This window comes from Macaca nemestrina, chromosome 2 (genome assembly GCF_043159975.1).
Source record: "Macaca nemestrina isolate mMacNem1 chromosome 2, mMacNem.hap1, whole genome shotgun sequence".
Classification (NCBI taxonomy): domain Eukaryota; kingdom Metazoa; phylum Chordata; class Mammalia; order Primates; family Cercopithecidae; genus Macaca; species Macaca nemestrina.
In genome coordinates, this window is record NC_092126.1 from 15,070,725 (window position 1) to 15,089,930 (window position 19,206).

Consider the following 19,206-nt stretch of genomic DNA (forward strand, 5'->3'; position numbering starts at 1 on the left):
GGAAGAGAGTGTTAAAGGGTACAGGGCTTCTTAATGGAGTGATGAAATGTTCTAAAATTGACCGTGGTAATGGTTGTGCAGCTCTGTAGTATACTAAAGACTGCTGAATTGTATGGTATATGAATTCTAGGTCAATAAAGTCACACACACACACACAAAGGCCCATCCAAGAAGTTTGTGGACTTTGGAGTGAATGAGTGTGAAGGTCCAAGGGTACGCACACGTCCTACCTAACACTGGACTGATGTGGTTTCTGCTTTCGGTGTACAGAGGTCCCTGCTGCCGAGGACAGTCCCAGGCCAGCTCTGGAGCTTCTAAATGATCAACCACCTCAGAACAGGCAGATCACACTCCCACACTGAGTGCTAAGCTCTGACATTTGAAAGGATGAACACATTAGCACATAGTTTGAATGCAGGGAGCTGGCCGTTGTGGTGGGGGGTGGACAAAATGATCCCTGAAGCCCCAGCTGTTTCTAAGGCTGTGCACTAACCCCCACATCCTTCATCAGGAGAGGCCCTTGTCAAAGCCCCTGGCACATGACTCTAAGCTCTTCCTATTCATTTCACTGTAAAGAAACTACCTTGATTTAGAGGGCAAAGTCACTGATAAGGGCGATTCATGAGATTAAAAAAATCACTTTTGTTTACACTGGCTTTACTTGAGTCAGATGTGGCTTTCTGGTTAATGCTAAATGTGAATGAGTATCAACTGGGACTTCAGTAGAAAGGGGTCAGGCATGTTCTGCTCTGTCCAGGAGACACAGGGCAACGCTTTGACCTCACTGAGTTCTTATCTGACGAGAAAGTCCCTTAGACAGGAAGCGTTCTCCTCCAGTGCTTTCCGCGATGTGTCCTGTATGCCAGTGGTCCCCAACCTTGTTATCAGGGACTAGTTTTGTGGAAGACACTTTTTCCATGGGCTGTGGGGGGTAAGAGGGGATGGGAATGGTTTTGGGATGAAACTGTTCCACCTCAGATCATCAAGCATTAGTTAGATTCTCATAAAGAGGGCACAGCCTACATCCCTCATGTGCACAGTTCACAATAGGGTTCCTGCTCCTATGAGAATCTAATGCTGCTGTCAATCTGACAGGAGGTGGTGCTCAGGCAGTAATGCTCACTCACCTCTCACTGTGTGGCCTGGTTCCTAACAGGCCGCGGCCAGTCTGTGGCCTGGGGTTTGGGGACCCCTGCTATATGCCAAACCTGAAATGTCATGTCCTGCCAGCACAGCAGTGCTTCTGCTATTTACCTCTCTTTCAGATGGGTGTGGATAAGTCTCATGTCAATATCCTATGCAGCCTTCCAGCCTTTAACATTTTGTGGTAGGTTTAGGTGCATGACAGAGCATGGTAGTGAGTGGGATAGCGTCCCATTTTTCCTCAACCAAAATTATGCTTTAAAGAGCCAAGAATCAAAATAGAATACTGATCAAAAGTAATTCTGTATTTTAAAGATAAATTATCCCACCTTCAAGATGTAAAATAATTATGAAATAAAACAATGTACAATAAATAGCTGAAAGAAATTCCTTCTTTTAACTATTTGTTACATCTTGCTTTTGAAATTTTCTGGCTGATGCGATGGCTCACACCTATAATCCTAGCCCTTTGGGAGACCGAGGTGGTAGGATCACTTGAGCTCGGGGGTTTGAGACCAGCCTGGGCAACTTAATGAGACCTCATCTCTACAAAAATTTATTTTTAATTAGCTGGGCCTGGTGGCACGCACCCGTAGTCCCAGCTACCTGGTGGGAGATGGGAGGATTGCTTGAGCTGAGAAAGTCTAGGCTGCAGTGAGACACGATGATGCCACCAAAGAGTATGTAAATCTTTTAAAACCTTATCCATGTTAGTCACTTGGTCTCAATCCATTTGGAGAGATAGAGGTATAGACAGAGCCCAAGAGAATTATAAGAGTCTGTAAGAGATCTGTAAACCATGCAGTTGGGCCTTGGAGAGGAGGAAATTGTAAGTGCCTAAGATTGCCAGGAAAGGTCTGGTCCACCTAGTGGGAAGGACATTTTGTGCAGAGGGACTGACATTTTTCAAGGGAATAGTATAATAAGAAATATATTTGGTCTTTGTCCCTGGTTCCAGGACCCTAAAACCCTTGGCATTTTCTGAGTGGTAGGAGTGTCTTTTGTTATTTGTAACTAGCCCCTTTCAGTCACACCTGGGTTTATGCTAATGAGGCGACTTAGGATGGCGCCCCAGATAACTCTAGGATAGTTATAGGGGCATGGTGGCACCTGCAGTCCCAGCTACCCGGTGAGAGGTGGGAGGATCGCTTCTCCTGACTTGCGTGCCCAAACTTCTCCTGGTTTTCCTCCCTCTCTTTGTTCCTTCTCAGGCTTCTCTCTCAGCTTCTATGTTTCAGTCCTCAGGACTTGGTCCTGGGCTCTCTTTTTACACTTTTGGGGGATGTCATTCTCACAGATGTGCTGGACTTGCTCACGTTTCCTTTTCCAGCTCCGCTCTTACAAGACTCTGGAGCCCACCTTTGGGGGTCTCATAGGCACCTCCAGCCTGATAGGTATAAAACAGAACTCTCTCCCTGTTACCCCTGAAAGCTGCTCTTCTGCTGGAGAAGTGGTCCAGGGAGAAGAAACAGAGCCGGACTTGAGTGTGGCAGTAGGGAGGGAGGGCGGTCCAGGTTCAGGAAATAATAGCAGTACCAGCCACATCTGCTGTGCTGGCCACTGTACTGAGTGCTCACAGGTGTCTTCTCAGCCAGCTGTTCTCAGCCGTCCTGAGAAAGGCACAGACATGGCTGAGGAAGCCCCGATGGGATTTGGTGATTGATCAGTGAAAGCAGAACTAAGTAGTGGATGGCTCTACTATTTTTAAATTGAGTTTTTAAAGGTCACTCACTTTCCTGAAAAGTAGCATGCTTAGGCACCTTCTGACCATGGAGATGTGTATCAGTTAGCTTCTGCTGCGTAACGAGTCACCCAAAACTTAGTGGATTCAAACAGCAGCAGTTTATTTGGTTCACTATTTTAAGTATTGGCAGACCAAGTGGTGGTTTTGCTGGTCTCAGCTGGGCATGACCACCTGGGTGTTAGCCATCTGTCAGCTGAGGCAACAGAGAAGATGAGACCACATCTCTTTCATCATCCAGCAAGCTAGCCTGGGCTTGTTCACATACGACTGAGCCGTGTTCAAAGAAAGAATGCAAATGCTCAAGGCATCTTAAGGCCCAAGTCAGGATTCACATGTCACTTCTTCCACGTTGTTTGGCCAAAATATGTCACTAGACCAGCCAGATCCAAGGAATGGAGAAACATATTCTACTCCTTTTTTTTTTTTTTTTTTTTTTTTTGAGATGGAGTCTCACTCTGTCGCCTAAGCTGGAGCGTGGTGACGCAATCTCAGCTCATTGCAACCTCTACCTCCTGGGTTCAAGCGATCCTCTTGCCTCAGCCTCCTGAGTAGCTGGGATTACAGGCGTGTGCCACCACACCTGGCTGATTTTTGTATTTTTAGTAGAGTTGGGGTCTCACCATGTAGGCCAGGCTAGTCTGGAACTCCTGACCTCAGATGATCCACCCACCTTGGCCTCCCAAAGTGCTGGGATTACAGGAGGGAGCCACCATGCCCAGACAGATTCTACTTCTTGACAGACAGAACCACTAAGAATTGGGGCCATCTTTTCAATATGCCACAGGTCTTAACACTATTGGACCCTACTTTCATCCTAAATTTGATATGCTTGTTAAACTTCTTTTTTATCTAATTTGTAATTACGCTTACATCCTACAAGACCCACTATTTCCATCTAATTCACTGTTTCCAGTCACAAGTCCCGTGAACTTTGAAACTAGACCATCAGACTTCTCTCAACAAATATTATATTAATTTAGTAACAAAACTTCTTAGAACTTTTGTAGATGAGTAAATAGGCTAGAAGTGAAAGAAGGTCTCCTACAATTTTTAGGTTGTGAACTTTAGAAAAAGTATGACATAAGGCAGTAGTTTTGCTTATCAGTTCCTAGCTTGGTTCCAGATATGTGAGGTGGTTTGACGACTGTTGTTAAGTGAGCATTATATTAAAAAGGTCTAGCAATGGTGGAACTGTTGGGAGTTGAGAAGGAAAAAGAATTTTTATTTGGGATTTGATGAGAAGTGATCTATGTTTTATGCTATTATTGTATGCATTTGATGGCTTCAGTTCTGTTTGGATCTGTCCCAAAATATAGAGAAACCATAAAGTTATTTAACTTTATTACTCTAAGACTGAAGAGGAAGCTGCAGAGCCCTTTGGGGTTCTGAAGGAAGGGGAGAATTAATCTTCTCCTGTGTATTTCAGTGAGATCTATTTAACATCTTATTTCTAAGCAAGCCCTGTGAGAGGCTTTTACCTTTTTTCTTTTCAATTCTCCTCTTTTTCTTCTCTTTCTCCCAGGTGAGCATCACAGTGATCCATGAGCTGTGTGTGTGAGAGCCTTTAACTTTGGGAACTAACTGTACCTTTGTCTTTTCCATTTTAAGTCCTGCAAGTGTGTACATGTTTTCTTTCAGAGAGTGACAAAGGCAGCATCTACCCTAAGCTTATTGTTGCTTTTAAAGGAGCTCCCAAAAATTTTTGGAAAATTTTAAACTACAACTTAAAACAATAGTGAGACCAGGCACAGAGGCTCACACCTGTAATCCCAGCACTTTGGGAGGTAAAAGCAGGAGGATCACCTGAGGCCAGGAGTTGGAGACAAGCCTGGGCAACATAGTGAGATTCTATGTCTATTTTTAAAAATGGTTTTTAAGTTAGCTGGCCATGATGGCTAACAACAACACGTGCTGGCCTCCCCCGACAAATAGTTTCACACCTGTAGTCCCAGCGACTCGGGAGGCTGACACAGGAGGATCGCTTGAGTCCAAGAATTCGAGGCTGCAGTGAGCTATGATAGTGCGGCTGCAGTCCAGTCTGAATGACACAGTGAGACCCTGTCTCAGAAGGGAGGGAGGGAGGGAGGGAGGGGAAGGAAGGAAACAAAACTTTTGTTTTAAATTCCATTTATCCAGATAGTTTAAAACAGACAGACAAACACATGAATCTGTCTGATCAACAAAAAAGTAGGTCAGGCATTTCCAGGAACCTCACATTTATGAAACTATTATTATTGCCTTGGTGATTACAGCAAAGGGTGGGGAATCTGCCAGGGTCAAGCCATGGTCAGAGAAAGTCACTTTGTCATGGAACTGTTTTAACTGAGACTGCCTTAGGCAGCCCCGGAAACCACTGGTGTTCACTGTATAAATGCTTGGCCCCCACGGGGCTAACTTCATTAAGAGTGTATCAACTTTTAGATCATATTCAGCAACACGTGCATACCTCCCCACCAAAAATAATTGCAAAAGCATAACTTTTTAAAGAGAAATAAAGATCAATGTATATATTTTTTAAATAGAATGTTTAAAGTTAAATTATATTAATCTGTTTTTCATTGGTTCTAATCAAGGAGGGAAGGCAAATGTTTTTCTTTGAGTGAACAATATTCTTTAAAACTCTTGAACTGGGAGCAGAGGAACGTGAAGAATTCTTTCAGAAGGGCTTCACGTCACCTCTTCAGTGAATCTTTTCTTGGCAAAATTATCAACAAGTATCAGCAGCCATGAGTGCTACTAAGTGTATATTGAGTATCACTCTCTTGCATGTGGAGAATCTCGCCTCAAACAAAATGGACAAAGCCTTTCCCTTCCTAAAGCCTGTGTTATAGCTGGAAATAGCTCCTAAACTAGTCATCAAACAGAAGATATGAATTTCAAATCATGATAATAACTAGAAGAAAAAGAAAAAATTAAAGGATAGTGAGTGACTTGGAATGGAAAACCCAGCATTAAGGAGGAGGATCGTGGCCCTGCCTGAGTGATGAGAAGGCTTCAGGTCAAGGTGAATAGTGTTCGCGCGTGGTGACAAGCTGATATCAGCCTTAGTGAGACTAACTTAAAGTAATTGGGGAGCTGTGTGTGGTGGTGCACATCTGAAGACCCAGCTTCTTGGGAAGCTGAGGCAGAAGGCTGTATTGTGCTAGAATTGTGACTGTGAATAGCGACTGGACTCCAACATAGCCTGAGAGAGAGAGAGAGAGAAGAAAGGAAAGAAAGAAAAGTAGTGGAGAGTGGAGTGAGCAAGGGGGAGTGCGGCAGAGACAAGGAGGAAAGGGTGAAGGTATGGGCTGTGGACCACAGGAAGGAGGTTAGAAACAGAAATGTGTGAAAAGCATCCTATTTTCACTTTGGCAGCTATGCAGAGCCTAGATTCTAGAGTTAATAGAGTCAGGAGACTATGAGGAAGCCGCAGCAGTCTAAGACAACATTGATTTATGACTCGCTCTGGAAGTCAGGCTGCGAGGATGGAGAGAAATGGAGAGATCATGGTCTAATGATGAAGCCACTAGGATCTCACCATACCTTAGCGCTGTAGTCCAGTGCAGTAGCTTCTTGTGTAACATTGTTTTTGTTTTGTTTTGTTTTGTTTTTTTCAAACTGAGTCTTGCTCTATCACCAGACTGGAGTGCAGTGGTGCAATCTCAGCTCACTGCAACCTCCACCTTCCAGGTTCAAGCAATTCCCCTGCCTCAGCCTCCTGAGTAGCTAGGATTACGGGCACCCGCCACCATGCCTGGCTAATTTTTGTACTTTTAGTAGAGACAGGGTTTCACCATGTTGGCCAGGCTGGTCTCAAACTCCTGACCCCAAGTGTTTTGCCCACCTTGGCTTCCCAAAGTACTGGGATTACAGATGTGAGCCACCACGCCTGGCCTTGTATAATATTCTTTATAAGAATGTTCATTTTTGCTGGGCATGCTGGCTAACGCCTGTAATCCCAGCACTTTGGGAGGCCGAGGCGGGCAGATCACAGGGTCAGGAGATCGAGACCATCCTGGCGAACACGGTGAAACCCTGTCTCTACTAAAAATACAAAAAATTAGCCGGGCATGGTGGCGGGCGCCTGTAGTCCCAGCTACTCAGGAGGCTGAGGCAGGAGAATGGTGTGAACCCGGGAGGCGGAGGTTGCAGTGAGCCGAGATGGCGCCACCTTACTCCAGCCTGGGCAACAGAGCCAGACTTTGTCTCAAAAAAAAAAAAAAAAAAGAATGTTCATTTTTAACCACATATGAAAATTCAATTCCTCCTTCACACTTTTTTAAAAAATAGCTACTCTTTACAGTATCACTAAAATTGGACACAGGCATATCCCATGACCCAGCAATTCCATTCCTAGCATTGCCCTCCTGTAAGAAACATGTGCATGGCCAGGCGTGGTGGCTCACGCCTGTAATCCCAGCACTTTGGGAGGCTGAGGTGGGAGGATCACTTGAGACCAGGAGTTTGAGACCAGCCTGGGCAACATGGCGAAACGCCATCTCTAAAAAAAATACAAAAATGAGCCAGGCACGGTGGGACATGCCCATAGTCCCAGCTATGTGGGAGGTTGACACTAGTGAGCCTTGATGGTGCCACTGCATTCTAACCTGGGTGTCTGGAGTGGGACCTTGCCTCAAAAAGGAAAAAAAGAAGAAGAAGAAGAAAAAAGCCAGGCTTGGTGGCTTATGCCTGTAATCCCAATACTTGGGAGGCCGAGGTGGGCGGATATCTTGAGGCCAAGAGTCGGAGACCAGCCTGGGCAACACGGCAAAAACCCATCTCTACCAAAAATACAAAAATTAGCTGGGCATGGTGGTGCACGCCTGTATTCCCAGCTACTCAGGAGGCGGAGGAACAAGAAGCTCTTGAACTTGGGAGGTGGAGGCTGCAGTGAGCCAGGATTGCACCACTGCACCCAGAGCAATGGTTGCTGCTTCCCTCCACCTTCCCGATCTCAAGCAAGGGCCCCTTCTGACCAACACTTACCCAGAACCATCCAGGGAAGGGGATCCAGGGAAAACAATTCCCAGCTTACCTACCAGGTGCACAGTCCACCCAGCGAATGAGGGCCCATCTCTTAGATGCTTATGAAATGGAACTTGAGGTTTGAGAAAGGACCAAACCTCCACTCTGATCACCTGCTATTTGGTCAGGAGTTGACTTGGCCTGTGTCCTGAGCATAGCATGAAGCCTGTAGTCATGCGTGCCATTCCTCGGGTGCTGCTCACAAAGACCTCCCACTTCTCTGTCTTCCCCCTTGACCGCAAAAGTAAAGTGCTACTGTTCTCTAATACTGCAAAAACAAGGCGCCGGCAGATTTTAAGCTGATAAAAACCTGGTGAAGCTGTCATTGTATATACCTTTTAGGATGGAATGAGATAACATATCCCAGCGTAAAAACAAGAGTGAAATAGTTCTGAGAACTGTGAAACTGTCGTCCTCTTTCTAAATGACTTAATCCAACAGACAGGTGGTTTTTAATCACGGACCCCCTTCTTTTGTAGGCATGTGAACACCAATATCTTTTCACTTTAATCATGTAAGGAGTGCTACCACTTACAGGCCACGCACTGTTCCTTCATCATCATTGTCCCCAATGACTGGTATGAAAAATTCAGTTGAGACCTGTCCAAGGTCAGACAGCTAGTAAGTGGCAGGACACAGATATGAACCCAGGTAGGAAATTCAGAAGGATCTAAAATAAAGGGGACACTTGGAGGCTGAAAAATACCCAAACATAAGAAGACTGAGGATCCCTGGGGTGAGCAGCAGCAGTAGTGTTGCAGAACGTGATGAGGATTAGGGCTCAGCAGGTGTCAGCCATAGCTGGGCCTCCTCCCAGCTGTCTCCTAGGATATCTGGGCCACTGCGGGTTGCAGTTTCTTTCCTGCCTCCGTCCCTTCTTCTATTCCTCTTTCCTCTTCCTTCTCCCTTTATGTTTTCTTTTCCTCTCCCAGATTTTCTCTTTCTTTTGCATATATGTGATCTCCCCTTCTTCACTTTCTTTCTTTATAATAGAACGTTCCATCTATTTAGCCAACTGTTGATCCTTGCCTTTATCTTTGAGCAATTTTTTTTTTTTTTCTTGAGATGCAGTCTTGCTCTGTCACCACCCAGGCTAGAGTGCAGTGGCGCAATCTCAGCCCACTGCAACGTCTGCCTCCCCGGGTTCAAGTGATTCTCTTGCCCCAGGCTCCTGAGTAACTGGGTTTACAGGCATGTGCCACCACACCCGGCTAACTTTTGTATTTTTAGTAGAGACGGGTTTTCAGCATGTTGGCTAGGCTAGTCTCGAACTCCTGACCTCAGGTGATCTGCCCGTCTTGGCCTCCCAAAGTGCTGGGATTACAGGCATGAACAACTGCACTCAGCCCCTTTAAGCAAATTTTAGCACATACAGAGAGGATGTGTAGACAAAGCTAAACAGGGTCCCTGTTTTTTAGGAGTTTATCCTCCACTTTCAGTTTTGTTATGGGAAGCAGCTTCCCCTACTCACAGAGATTGTTTCTGCAGCCTATAGCATCATCTCTGCTCCTGAACCAAACATGGAATCCACACCCTAACTCTGAGGGTGCCTGTAAGAGTCATTAAAACATAGCAGTAATGTAGATACCCAACTGGATGAGCCTCTTCCTCTCCCTCACCCAAACCCCGTATCCCTCTTGAGGGGTTGTTTTGGGGACCACTCCTGGTACCTGTCTGACCTCAGGATGCAGGCCCTGGAGTCCTATGTGCCCTGTGTTCACCGGGTGTGCAGCAGATAGTGAGGTCAAGACCTGCCTCTAAGAAAAGAGAATGAAGAAGGAAAAGATCTATTTAAGGAAGCAGTTCAGCAGTTGTCTTCTGTGTACAGAAAAGTCAGGGAGAGGCTGGTCTGTGGGGACAGGCAGCACCCTGGAACCGGGATGAAATTCAGAAACTTCCACACTGTTCTCTGGTACTGACATCTGTGGCCACTGAAGTCTGTCAGAGGCACCAAACCTGTATTTTCCTGAAGCAGGGGTGGGTCTTTGGGGCAAGTTTTTGTTATCCCCCATCCACCTTGTTCCCACCTTGGCCAGTTATCTCAGCAGGAAGCTGAAACCAAGGCTGGCATGGGCCTGGCTGTCAGCCCCACCTTTCTGGGGGCATTTCTTTCCTCCATTGCTGCTGACCTGCCCTACATCAGGGCCCCCACCTTCCTCAGGGCTTTCGCTGCATCTGGGGTTGATGGTTTTGTCTCTCTCTCCCTCCAGGGCCAGGTCTGGATTAATGGCTTTAACCTTGGCCGCTATTGGCCAGCCCGGGGCCCTCAGTTGACCTTGTTTGTGCCCCAGCACATCCTGATGACCTCAGCCCCAAACACCATCACCGTGCTGGAACTGGAGCGCGCACCCTGCAGCAGTGATGGTCCAGAACTGTGTGCTGTGGAGTTCGTGGACAGGCCAGTTATTGGCTCATCTCAGATCTACGATCATCTCTCCAAACCTGTTGAGCAAAGACTCATGGCCCCACCCCCCAAAAAAACAAAGATTCGTGGCTGGAGCATGTATGATGATGAAAGCCTGTGACTTTGAGGGATTCTACTCTGAATGTACCTCCCAGATCCTCCCTGTCATGCCACATTGCACTGATTGGAGTGTGGAATTGGAAAGGAATTTTGGATGTGGATTTTCACCTGAGGTTTCCCTGCATCCCTGCAGTGCCAAAGCCCCACCTTCAGGGACCACCTGGAATGTGTGAGGGGCTAACAGCACAGTAACGTGCATACATATCTGCAGGGTTGGAATGGGAGCTTTAAAGGTGGTAGTGATTTGTATTTTGGAAGAATCATGTTGCCTTTTTGTTAAATAAAATCTGTACTCAAATGATAATGTCACTGTTTTTAATGTGCAGGTATTAAATTATATGGTCTGACTTAAATCATAACTAGACTTGAGTGGGCTGAATAAACCACTTCACTAACTTGAAGTTCAAAAGGATGGAAAATAGTCTTTGTTTGATCTGCGGACTGCTGCTTTTCTGATCGTTATTTGGCTTGCTTTTGGATTAGATAACTGACAAATACAGCTCAAAACAATTATGCAAACAATCTAAGTGATTCACAGTTGCACAGTGTACATAGTATGGTATATCTATATAGAAGCATAGTATTTTAGCCACTAAAATGGTGAGAGATCTATACTTTTATGCAAATGTCCTGATACATGAAAAAACAGATTACCTTAAATTGGATCCCATTTTGTGTGTTTCAACATAAGAACTTCGCATATTCACACAGTACAGGCCTATACACATATCAGTAGTTAGGCATGCACGTGTGTGTGTGCCGTGTATGTGCACAGATAGGAAAGGACATGGTGTTTCTGATATTCCCGTCCTGACATGGAACAGTAGCTCTCATTTGTCAAGGACTTGTTCTATGCCATGCACAGTTCTGAGGGTGTGTTTAACTCACTTGCCCCTCACAAGAACACTGAGGAATATACTGTCATCCTGCCAGTTTACCAGATCTCACAGATGTACGTGGCAAGACAGGGTTTGAGCCCAGGTAGTCTGGCTCTAGTGTCTGGGTATATATTGCATACACAGAATATTAATACATGCTTGTGTTGCACAAGAAAGGTTAGGAACAACTTTAAAATGTTCATATAATTATATCTGGATGGTAAGCATTTGAGAGATTGCTTGCTTTTTCTTATCTGTATTTTTAATTATATACCAAGAATATGTAATTTTTTTTTTTTTTTTGAGGCTGGGTCTTGCTCTGTTGCCCAGGCTGAAGTGCAATGGCACGATCGTAGCTCATTGCAGCCTTGAATTCCTGGCGTCAAGTGATCCTCCTGCCTTGACCTCCCAAAGTTCTGGGATTACAGTTATGAACCTCTGCACCCAGCCCTGTAGGGGTTTTTTTGTTTTTTTTTTTTTAAGGAGGGAGAAAGGAAAGTTTTTTTATGTCAATCTGTAATGTTTTCTTGGTGGTATATTTTCCCCTCTCTCATAGGCACAAATAAGAAATATCTGAGATTGAACAGCGAGTCTTTAAACGCTGGTTGAGCTGCAGGTGGCATAGATGAGCTGAAACAAACACTGGAACTTAGTTGAGGACATTGAGGACGTTTTTCTGTAGTACCTTTTTCTAGATGTTCTGCACCATTTGATGTTCGGGCAGATCACAGGGCGAAGGAGGTTCTACATGGACCATTACCATCATTTCATTACTCCTCCACTGCACAGTTACCAAAAACACAAAATGATACTCAAGAACCATGGCCAAACAGTGAGAAGCTTTGGAAAGAAATGTGAAATGACTCCTTTAAAGGAGCGTGTGCATATGTACACTGGTGAATTGCAGTTCCCCTGTGCCAGAGACAAGCAGAGAATCTCCAGAAGGCATGAGCAGTGGAGTGTGGTCGCCTCATCAATGTGTACACTTGCCTTATATGTCTCTCATTCAGTCTTCAGAACTACACTGTCAGGTCAAGTAGCAATAAATCCATTTTACAGTTGAAAATATTTAAAACTTTGGCAAGAGGCAGAGTTGATTTCAAACCTGGCCCACCTCCCTCCAAAGCCAGTGTTTTATCTTATCAATGTGAGGGAATTTGGATGGGTTTTCCCACCTACAGCACTCTGCCACCCCTTACCCAGGAAGATTTTGGAAAACAGAATCTTTTTTTTTTTTTTTTTTTTTTTTTGAAACAGAATCTCGCTCTGTTGCCGAGGCTGGAGTGCAGTGACGTGATCTCGGCTCACTGCAACCTTCGTCTCCCGGGTTCAAGCAATTCTCCTGCCTCAGCCTCCGGAGTAGCTGGGATTACAGGCGTGCATCACCATGCCCAGCTAATATTTGTATGTTTAGCAGAGACGGGGTTTTGCTGTCTTGGCCAGGCTGGTCTCAAACTCCTGACCTCAGGTTATCTGCCCACCTGGGCCTCCCAAATTGCTGGGATTACAGGCATGAGCCACTGCGCCCGGCCGGAAAACAGAATCTTAATACATAGATAGTGCCACCTGGACTCTGGACTCGACTCAACCCTTCCAACTCTATGCTGCCTCTCATGGGCACACATTTTGCCTGCTACAGTGTTCTTCCTAAAATAAGATGTACCTTCAGCCATTCCTGATTTCTCTGAATGACCTTATTTCAGATCTGTCCACGAATTGATTGAAAATGTAACTCTCTCTATGGATGCTACCTTTGGAAAATAATAAGGGGAGTACCTTTATTACCTACTATCTAAACCTTTTATATGAAATTTATCTTTCAGCCACCGTACCCGGCCTCACAATATACAGTCATTTGTGTCTGATCTCTCTCACTTAGCATACCATGAGGTTTGTTCCATGTTGTAGCGTGTTCAGGAATGTACTCCTGTGTGTTGCTGAGTCGCAGGCCATTGTAGGAATGTACCATATTTTGTTTATCCATTTGCCAGCTGATGGGCATTTGAATGGTTTCCAGTTTTGACTATTATGAAGACTGCTGATATGAACATCCATATACAGTTCTTTGTGTAGTCATCCGTTTTCATTTCCCTTGGACAGATGCCCATGAGTGGGATTGTTTAGTCATACAGTAATTTATATTGAACTGTTTAAGGAACGATTAAACAATTTCAGAATATCTTTTTTGAAGACAGTGAATAATGAAGAAGAGGCAGAATTACCCTTAGACCTGTAACCCCAGCACTTTGGGAGGCCGAGTGGGTGGATTGCTTGAGCCCAGGAATTCGAGACTAGGCTGGGCAATATGGCAAGACCTCATCTCCACTAAAAATACTAAAATTAGGCCAGGTGCAGTGACTCACACCTACAATCCAAGCACTTTGGGCTGAGGCAGGTGGATCGCCTGAGGTCAGGAGTTCGAGACCAGCCTGGCCAACATGGTGAAACCCCATCTCTACTAAAAAGTACAAAACTTAGCCGGGCATGGTGGCAGGCACCTGTAATCCCAGTTACTCAGGAGGCCGAGGCAGGGGAATCGCCTGAAAGCGGGAGGCAGAGGCTGCAGGGAGCCAAGATTGCGCCACTGCACTCCAGCCTGGGTGACAAGAGTGACACTCCGTCTCAAAACAAACAAACAAAACAAAATTTAGCTGGATGTGGTGGTGCATGCCTGTAGTCCTAGCTACTCGAGAGGCTGAGGTAGGAGGATCGCTTGAGCCCGGGAGGCAGAGGTTGCAGTGAGCTGAAATCACACCACTGCGTTCCAGCCTGGGTGGCAGGGCCAGACCTGTCTCAAACAAAAGAAGAATTACACTTAGAATTTGCAGACTTATCATCTCTCCTGTCCTCTCTCTCTTCCCTTCTCCACCTTACACTACCTACTTTCTTTATCTGTCATTGTCAGTCTGTTTATCTTTGTTTCTCAGTAAATCCAGTTTATTCAGAATGAAATTGTTTAGTGCTAATCCGAGGTGGGGTTTTTTTTCATTGTTTCCCCAACAAGAAATATGTCTTCTGTCAAATGACACAAATAGGAAATGATCTCATGTGGTCTTTATTTCTCTCCTTTATGAAAAAGAAGTCATTTTCTGAAATCACCGTTTGAGTCAGTCTGAGGGATCCTGACTGGTCTGTGGTAGCACACATAGCCAGTGTGGACCATCAGCACATGGGCTGCAAGGAAAGTTGCCCTGATGTCCAGACAGTGGGGCCAGGTGGTTTCTGGGTTTTGGCCTAGCCCCTGCTCTTGGTCTGACTGAGCAAATACTTCCCCAGGTGTCCCTTGCCCTTCAGCCCACTGGCCCTGACCTTTGTTAGAAGTGGATGCTCAGCAGCTTTCTGGTTGTCTGCAAATGCCCGGTGAAGATTCTGAACTGATTCCTCACCAGACAGTTGCTCTACTTGCAATGCAAGGGGCTTTCCCACATGTGAGCAGGCCTCCCACCAGCTTAATTCCTCCAAACTCCAAACCAGCAGCACTGTCTCCTAAGATACAACAGGACAGGCTTTGGGGTGAGAAACCCAGGGTCACGTTCCTGCTCCATCACTTTCCATCAGCATGGTCTCGGGCAAGGGAATCGTGTAAGTCTAAATTTCTTATTCTCCTAAATGTGGCGCCCACCTTGTGGGGTTTTAAAATTAAATGAGGTCACCATAAAAGTACCTTATATAGCATTTGCCATGTAGTGGCTGCTTACTAAATGCTAGTTTGAGTCTTTCCTATCATATTCTGCCACAGAAGCAGGTAACTGATCATCTGGAAATCTGGGGGACAAGAGGGAAGAAATGACACCGAGGATGCTCCATCCTTTCCCTGCATCCCTTTGTGTTCAGTTCGACAATTTGGGTCTCCTCCTGACCAGCCACTGTGCTTAGCTGAGGACACAAAGGTGAAGGAGACGGTCTATTATAAAACATGACACAGACCAGACCCGAAAGGGAGGAAGAGGTGCTGTAGAAAAGGTGAAGGGACATCATTCACCAAGCCTCTCCAGCATTAACCAGAGACTGCTGGAGGGCAGCGTGAGCCTACGGAAAAGACTCGAGATCCAGGGTTTGGGCTTAAAGTCCCCAGTGTGGATTTCTTCAGTGCTCCGCTTCCTAAAGATTCTGTTGGCTTGTTCTCCAAACGTAAGCAACTTTCCAGTGCCAGCATATTGAATTCCTTGCCCACAGGACATTTCTCATCATTGTGTGCTGCAGTGTGTGCTGTTGTCTGTTGCTGCATAATAAACCAGTAAGTCTGCTTAAATGGCATAGAAGCACAACTCTTGTTATGCCCATGATTCTATGGATCAGGAATTTGGATAGCCCAGCAAGGACGGCTTGTCTTTTCTGTGACGCTGGGGCTTCTGCTGGGTACCAGAACTATCTGGCAATTCCTTCCCTCACTTGCCTGGTGTTTGGGCCGGGATGACTTGAAGTTTAAGGTCACTTAGGACAGTCAACAGAGCCTCTACAAGTGATCTTTCCATGTGACTCAGGTTTCTTACAACACAGTAGCTGGGTTCTGATGGCGTGTTCCAGAAGGGAGCTTCCAAAGAGTGAACACTGCAACAGAAGCAGGTGGAAGCCGCATGGCCCTTCAAGGCCTAGAGGCATAAGTCACATAGCATCAGTCCGCTGTACTCTACTGGCCAAAACAGTCATAACCCAGATTCAAGGGGAGGAAACACAGACCCCCATTCTTTGTTGGGAGAAGTAACAAAGAATTTGTGTTGGCCGGGTGCGGTGGCTCAAGCCTGTAATCCCAGCACTTTGGGAGGCCGAGACGGGCGGATCACGAGGTCAGGAGATCGAGACCATCCTGGCTAACACGCGGTGAAACCCCGTCTCTACTAAAAAATACAAAAAAAAAACTAGCCGGGCGAGGTGGCGGGCGCCTGTAGTCCCAGCTACTCGGGAGGCTGAGGCAGGAGAATGGCGGGAACCCGGGAGGCGGAGCTTGCAGTGAGCTGAGATCCGGCCACTGCACTCCAGTCTGGGCGACAGGGCGAGACTCCGTCTCAAAAAAAAAAAAAAAAAAAAAAAGAATTTGTGGCCATTTTTAAGAAATCATCACATGTGCACCCAGTGCTGTGTTGTTGCACACTCCAATTTGTGTATTTCTGTCCACCTCACTAAAGGTCTGAAAGCCCAGAAAGCATGAATTGAGGTCCAAGGCCCCACTGGTAAGGAACAGGAGGCTATTGGCTAAGTGGTTCATTTAGCCTGTGTTTAGTGAATTGGATCCCTTTGTCTCTTTTGCAAATTGCCAGGCCCCTGGTGGTCTCACCAGATATTAACTGAGGGGAACTGACACCGGCAGGAAATCCACTGTGTGAACTCCCGAACAGTCAGAGTCTATGGAGGTATGAGATGCTGGGCACTGCACACAAAGCTCAGTGTGGTTTCTTTGTTTCTTATCTTTGGGTGAAATCTTATGATTTGATTTCTGATCAAGAGGTGCAGTCTGTCCAATGTACTTCAACTTTCTTTAATTTTTACTAAACAATAGGATCTTTTTTTTTTTTTGAGACAGAGTCTCACTCTGTTGCCCAGGCTGGAGTGCAGTGGCACGATCTTGGCTCACTGCAAGCTCCGCCTCCCAGGTTCATGCCATTCTCGTGCCTCAGCCTCCTGAGTAGCTGGGACTACAGGTGCCCGCCAGCATGCCTGGCTAATTTTTTTGTATTTTTTAGTAGAGACAGGGTTTCACTGTGTTAGCCAAGATGTTTTCGATTTCCTGACATGATCCACCCACCTCGGCCTTCCAAACTGCTGGGATTACAGATGTGAGCCACCGCACCCGGCCGCAATAGGATATTTTTACCAGAGTGCTTTGGCTGTCGTGGACCATCTGTGCTCTTTTCTGGGACCTTTGAAATCAGAAAGTGTCCCAAGCAGTGCCCAGTGAGGAGTCCCCAGGGTTTCAGGTCATATCCCTTCTAGTGTGATGGATAAGCCCCTCAGCATTTAACTATTTTAGTAGGTGGGTTTTGTTTTGTTTTTGTTTTTTCATTTACCCAATAGACATTCATTCAATACTTACTCTACACCCCATGCCACCTGTGTGGGACACATTTCTTGCCCCTCAGGGAGCACACAGATCTATTAATGAACAATGCAGTATTGTGAGGGGTAGACAATGACAGGGATGAGATCAGAGGGCTGTCAGCATGCTGAATCCAGTCTTAGACTTGATGTGGAGCAGAGACTGGTCACGGCAGGCTTTCTGGAGTTGAGCCAGGTGAAGAATAAGAGAAGAAGGAGAAAAGATAGGCGTGAGTACAGCAGAAAGTGCTTCTCAGAGGGAAGCAGCATCTGCAAAGATCCAGGGTCTGGAAAGACAATGGAGAATTCCAGAAATTCGTGACATGCACCTCAATCTGGCTGGGGTTGGAATGAACAGAGATGAGGCAGGAGAGATGCAGGGATCAGAGCTAACTCCAACCAGATTGTAGTATCCTGAAAAATTGGTTATCTTCACACATCTTTTGTCCTCTGAAGTTTCTAGGTTCATGTCTTCAACTTTGATGGTGCTTAATAAGAATAATAACATTCATAAAGTGGCTTTAATATGTTATTTTGCATACAGTATCTCATTCAGTCTTTATAAGAACCTTTTGAAGAAATAGGGCAGGTGACATGCAGCTCAATTTACAGTTTAGGAAAATCAAGAAGTCGGAAGAATTGTGATTTACACAAAATCAGGGGCCTGAAACTTGGACCCAAGTCTCTTGCCTCCAAATCCCACTCTCTTCTCACTATGCAGATTGCCTTGATTGAGCTGCAAGGAGAAAGTTTTGTACTGTATTTGAGAAAACTCACAACACAGAAGAACAATACTTCAGCCTTGTTGTCAGCATTTAACTATTTTAGTAGGTGGGTTTAGTAGCCCTGACAGATCAGGTCTAAGCTGTGGCCCCAGGTTTTGGTGATTGACCCATGAGTCTTGTGTGTGTCTCTGGTGAGCAGAATGCCCAGGATATGTGGGTCCCCAGTGGACACAGGTCAGGGAGCAAGTAATCCTCCACCCTGGAAGATGGCTTGTTCACAAGGCTGGGCATCCCTCTCAGACAAAACCCACTATCATATCTCTTCTGGTTTAATTCATGTTTTGACACTCAGCAAATTCCCCAACAACTTAGCTGAAGAGTTTCGTGAGCCAGAAGTGCCTCTGAAAGAAGTGAGCAGAGAGAACGTACACGGAACTTTATTCATAGTTGAGCAGGCAAATGATGACTCTCGGTTTTTCTCTGAAGGGGAGCTCTTCCTTGACGTGAAACAGGGGCTGAGGAGACATGAGAGAGAGAAGCACCACAGACTGACATCAACCTGAGGCCTTCTGATGCTAAGAACATCACAACTTCCCTGGTGGGCAACTGGGTTCATCTGTCCACTGTCTGCCATGATCGGCAAATATCAACAAACCACTTGCAAAGTCCAAAGAACAAATATGGTAAGATACTCAAGAAACTCACCAAAGAGTTTATTTGTAGTGGACCAGAGGTCACTGTGCTGCTGCTAGCACCCCACCCCCACCCCAGTGATCTTGATAAGTCTTTCATGATTTTGTACTCCAAAATTGTGATTACCTGGAACCCAACCTTACCATGCCAAAGCCTTCCACTAGATGGGATTTTTGCAGTACTAAATATCTACGAGAAAAAAGAGCTAGATTGGAGACAGTTGTTAGGTGGAGGACTAGTTTTATCTAGCTTTCTATTAAAAGCTTCTGTGATTGCCTGATAGGCTGATAACAGGAAGGTATTATTGAAATACATATTACAGAGTCCTGTCCTGAAGTCCCTGCAGATTCATCTCAGTTCATTGCAAACTCTGCCGAAGCCAACCTGGTAAAAGACAGAATTCTGATTGCTCAGGAGACAGAAGTGGAGGATAGAGAAAAGAGACTGAGATAACTGTCT

At 45.7% G+C, this 19,206-nt stretch overlaps 1 protein-coding gene and 1 long non-coding RNA gene across 7 annotated transcripts in view; both read left to right on the forward strand.

Moving 5' to 3' along the window:
- LOC105470937 (galactosidase beta 1) overlaps positions 1 to 10,716 on the forward strand; it is a 109,478-nt gene extending 98,762 nt beyond the window's left edge. For all 3 annotated transcript variants that reach the window (XM_011723287.3, XM_071090757.1, XM_071090756.1), the window contains one exon: positions 10,105 to 10,716. In XM_011723287.3, the coding sequence (XP_011721589.2) occupies positions 10,105 to 10,419 (315 nt within the window). In that variant the 3' untranslated portion in view covers positions 10,420 to 10,716. The remainder of the gene's footprint in view (positions 1 to 10,104) is intronic.
- A 6,460-nt stretch (positions 10,717 to 17,176) lies between these two features.
- Positions 17,177 to 19,206, forward strand: part of LOC105470939 (uncharacterized) — a 52,495-nt gene continuing 50,465 nt past the window's right edge. Inside the window, exons 1-2 of one of the 4 annotated variants that reach the window (XR_011619570.1) lie at positions 17,177 to 17,559; positions 18,541 to 18,737. This is a non-coding gene — a long non-coding RNA (uncharacterized lncRNA). The remainder of the gene's footprint in view (positions 17,560 to 18,540; positions 18,738 to 19,206) is intronic. The other 3 variants (XR_011619571.1, XR_980882.3, XR_011619572.1) reach the window with 3 other exon arrangements.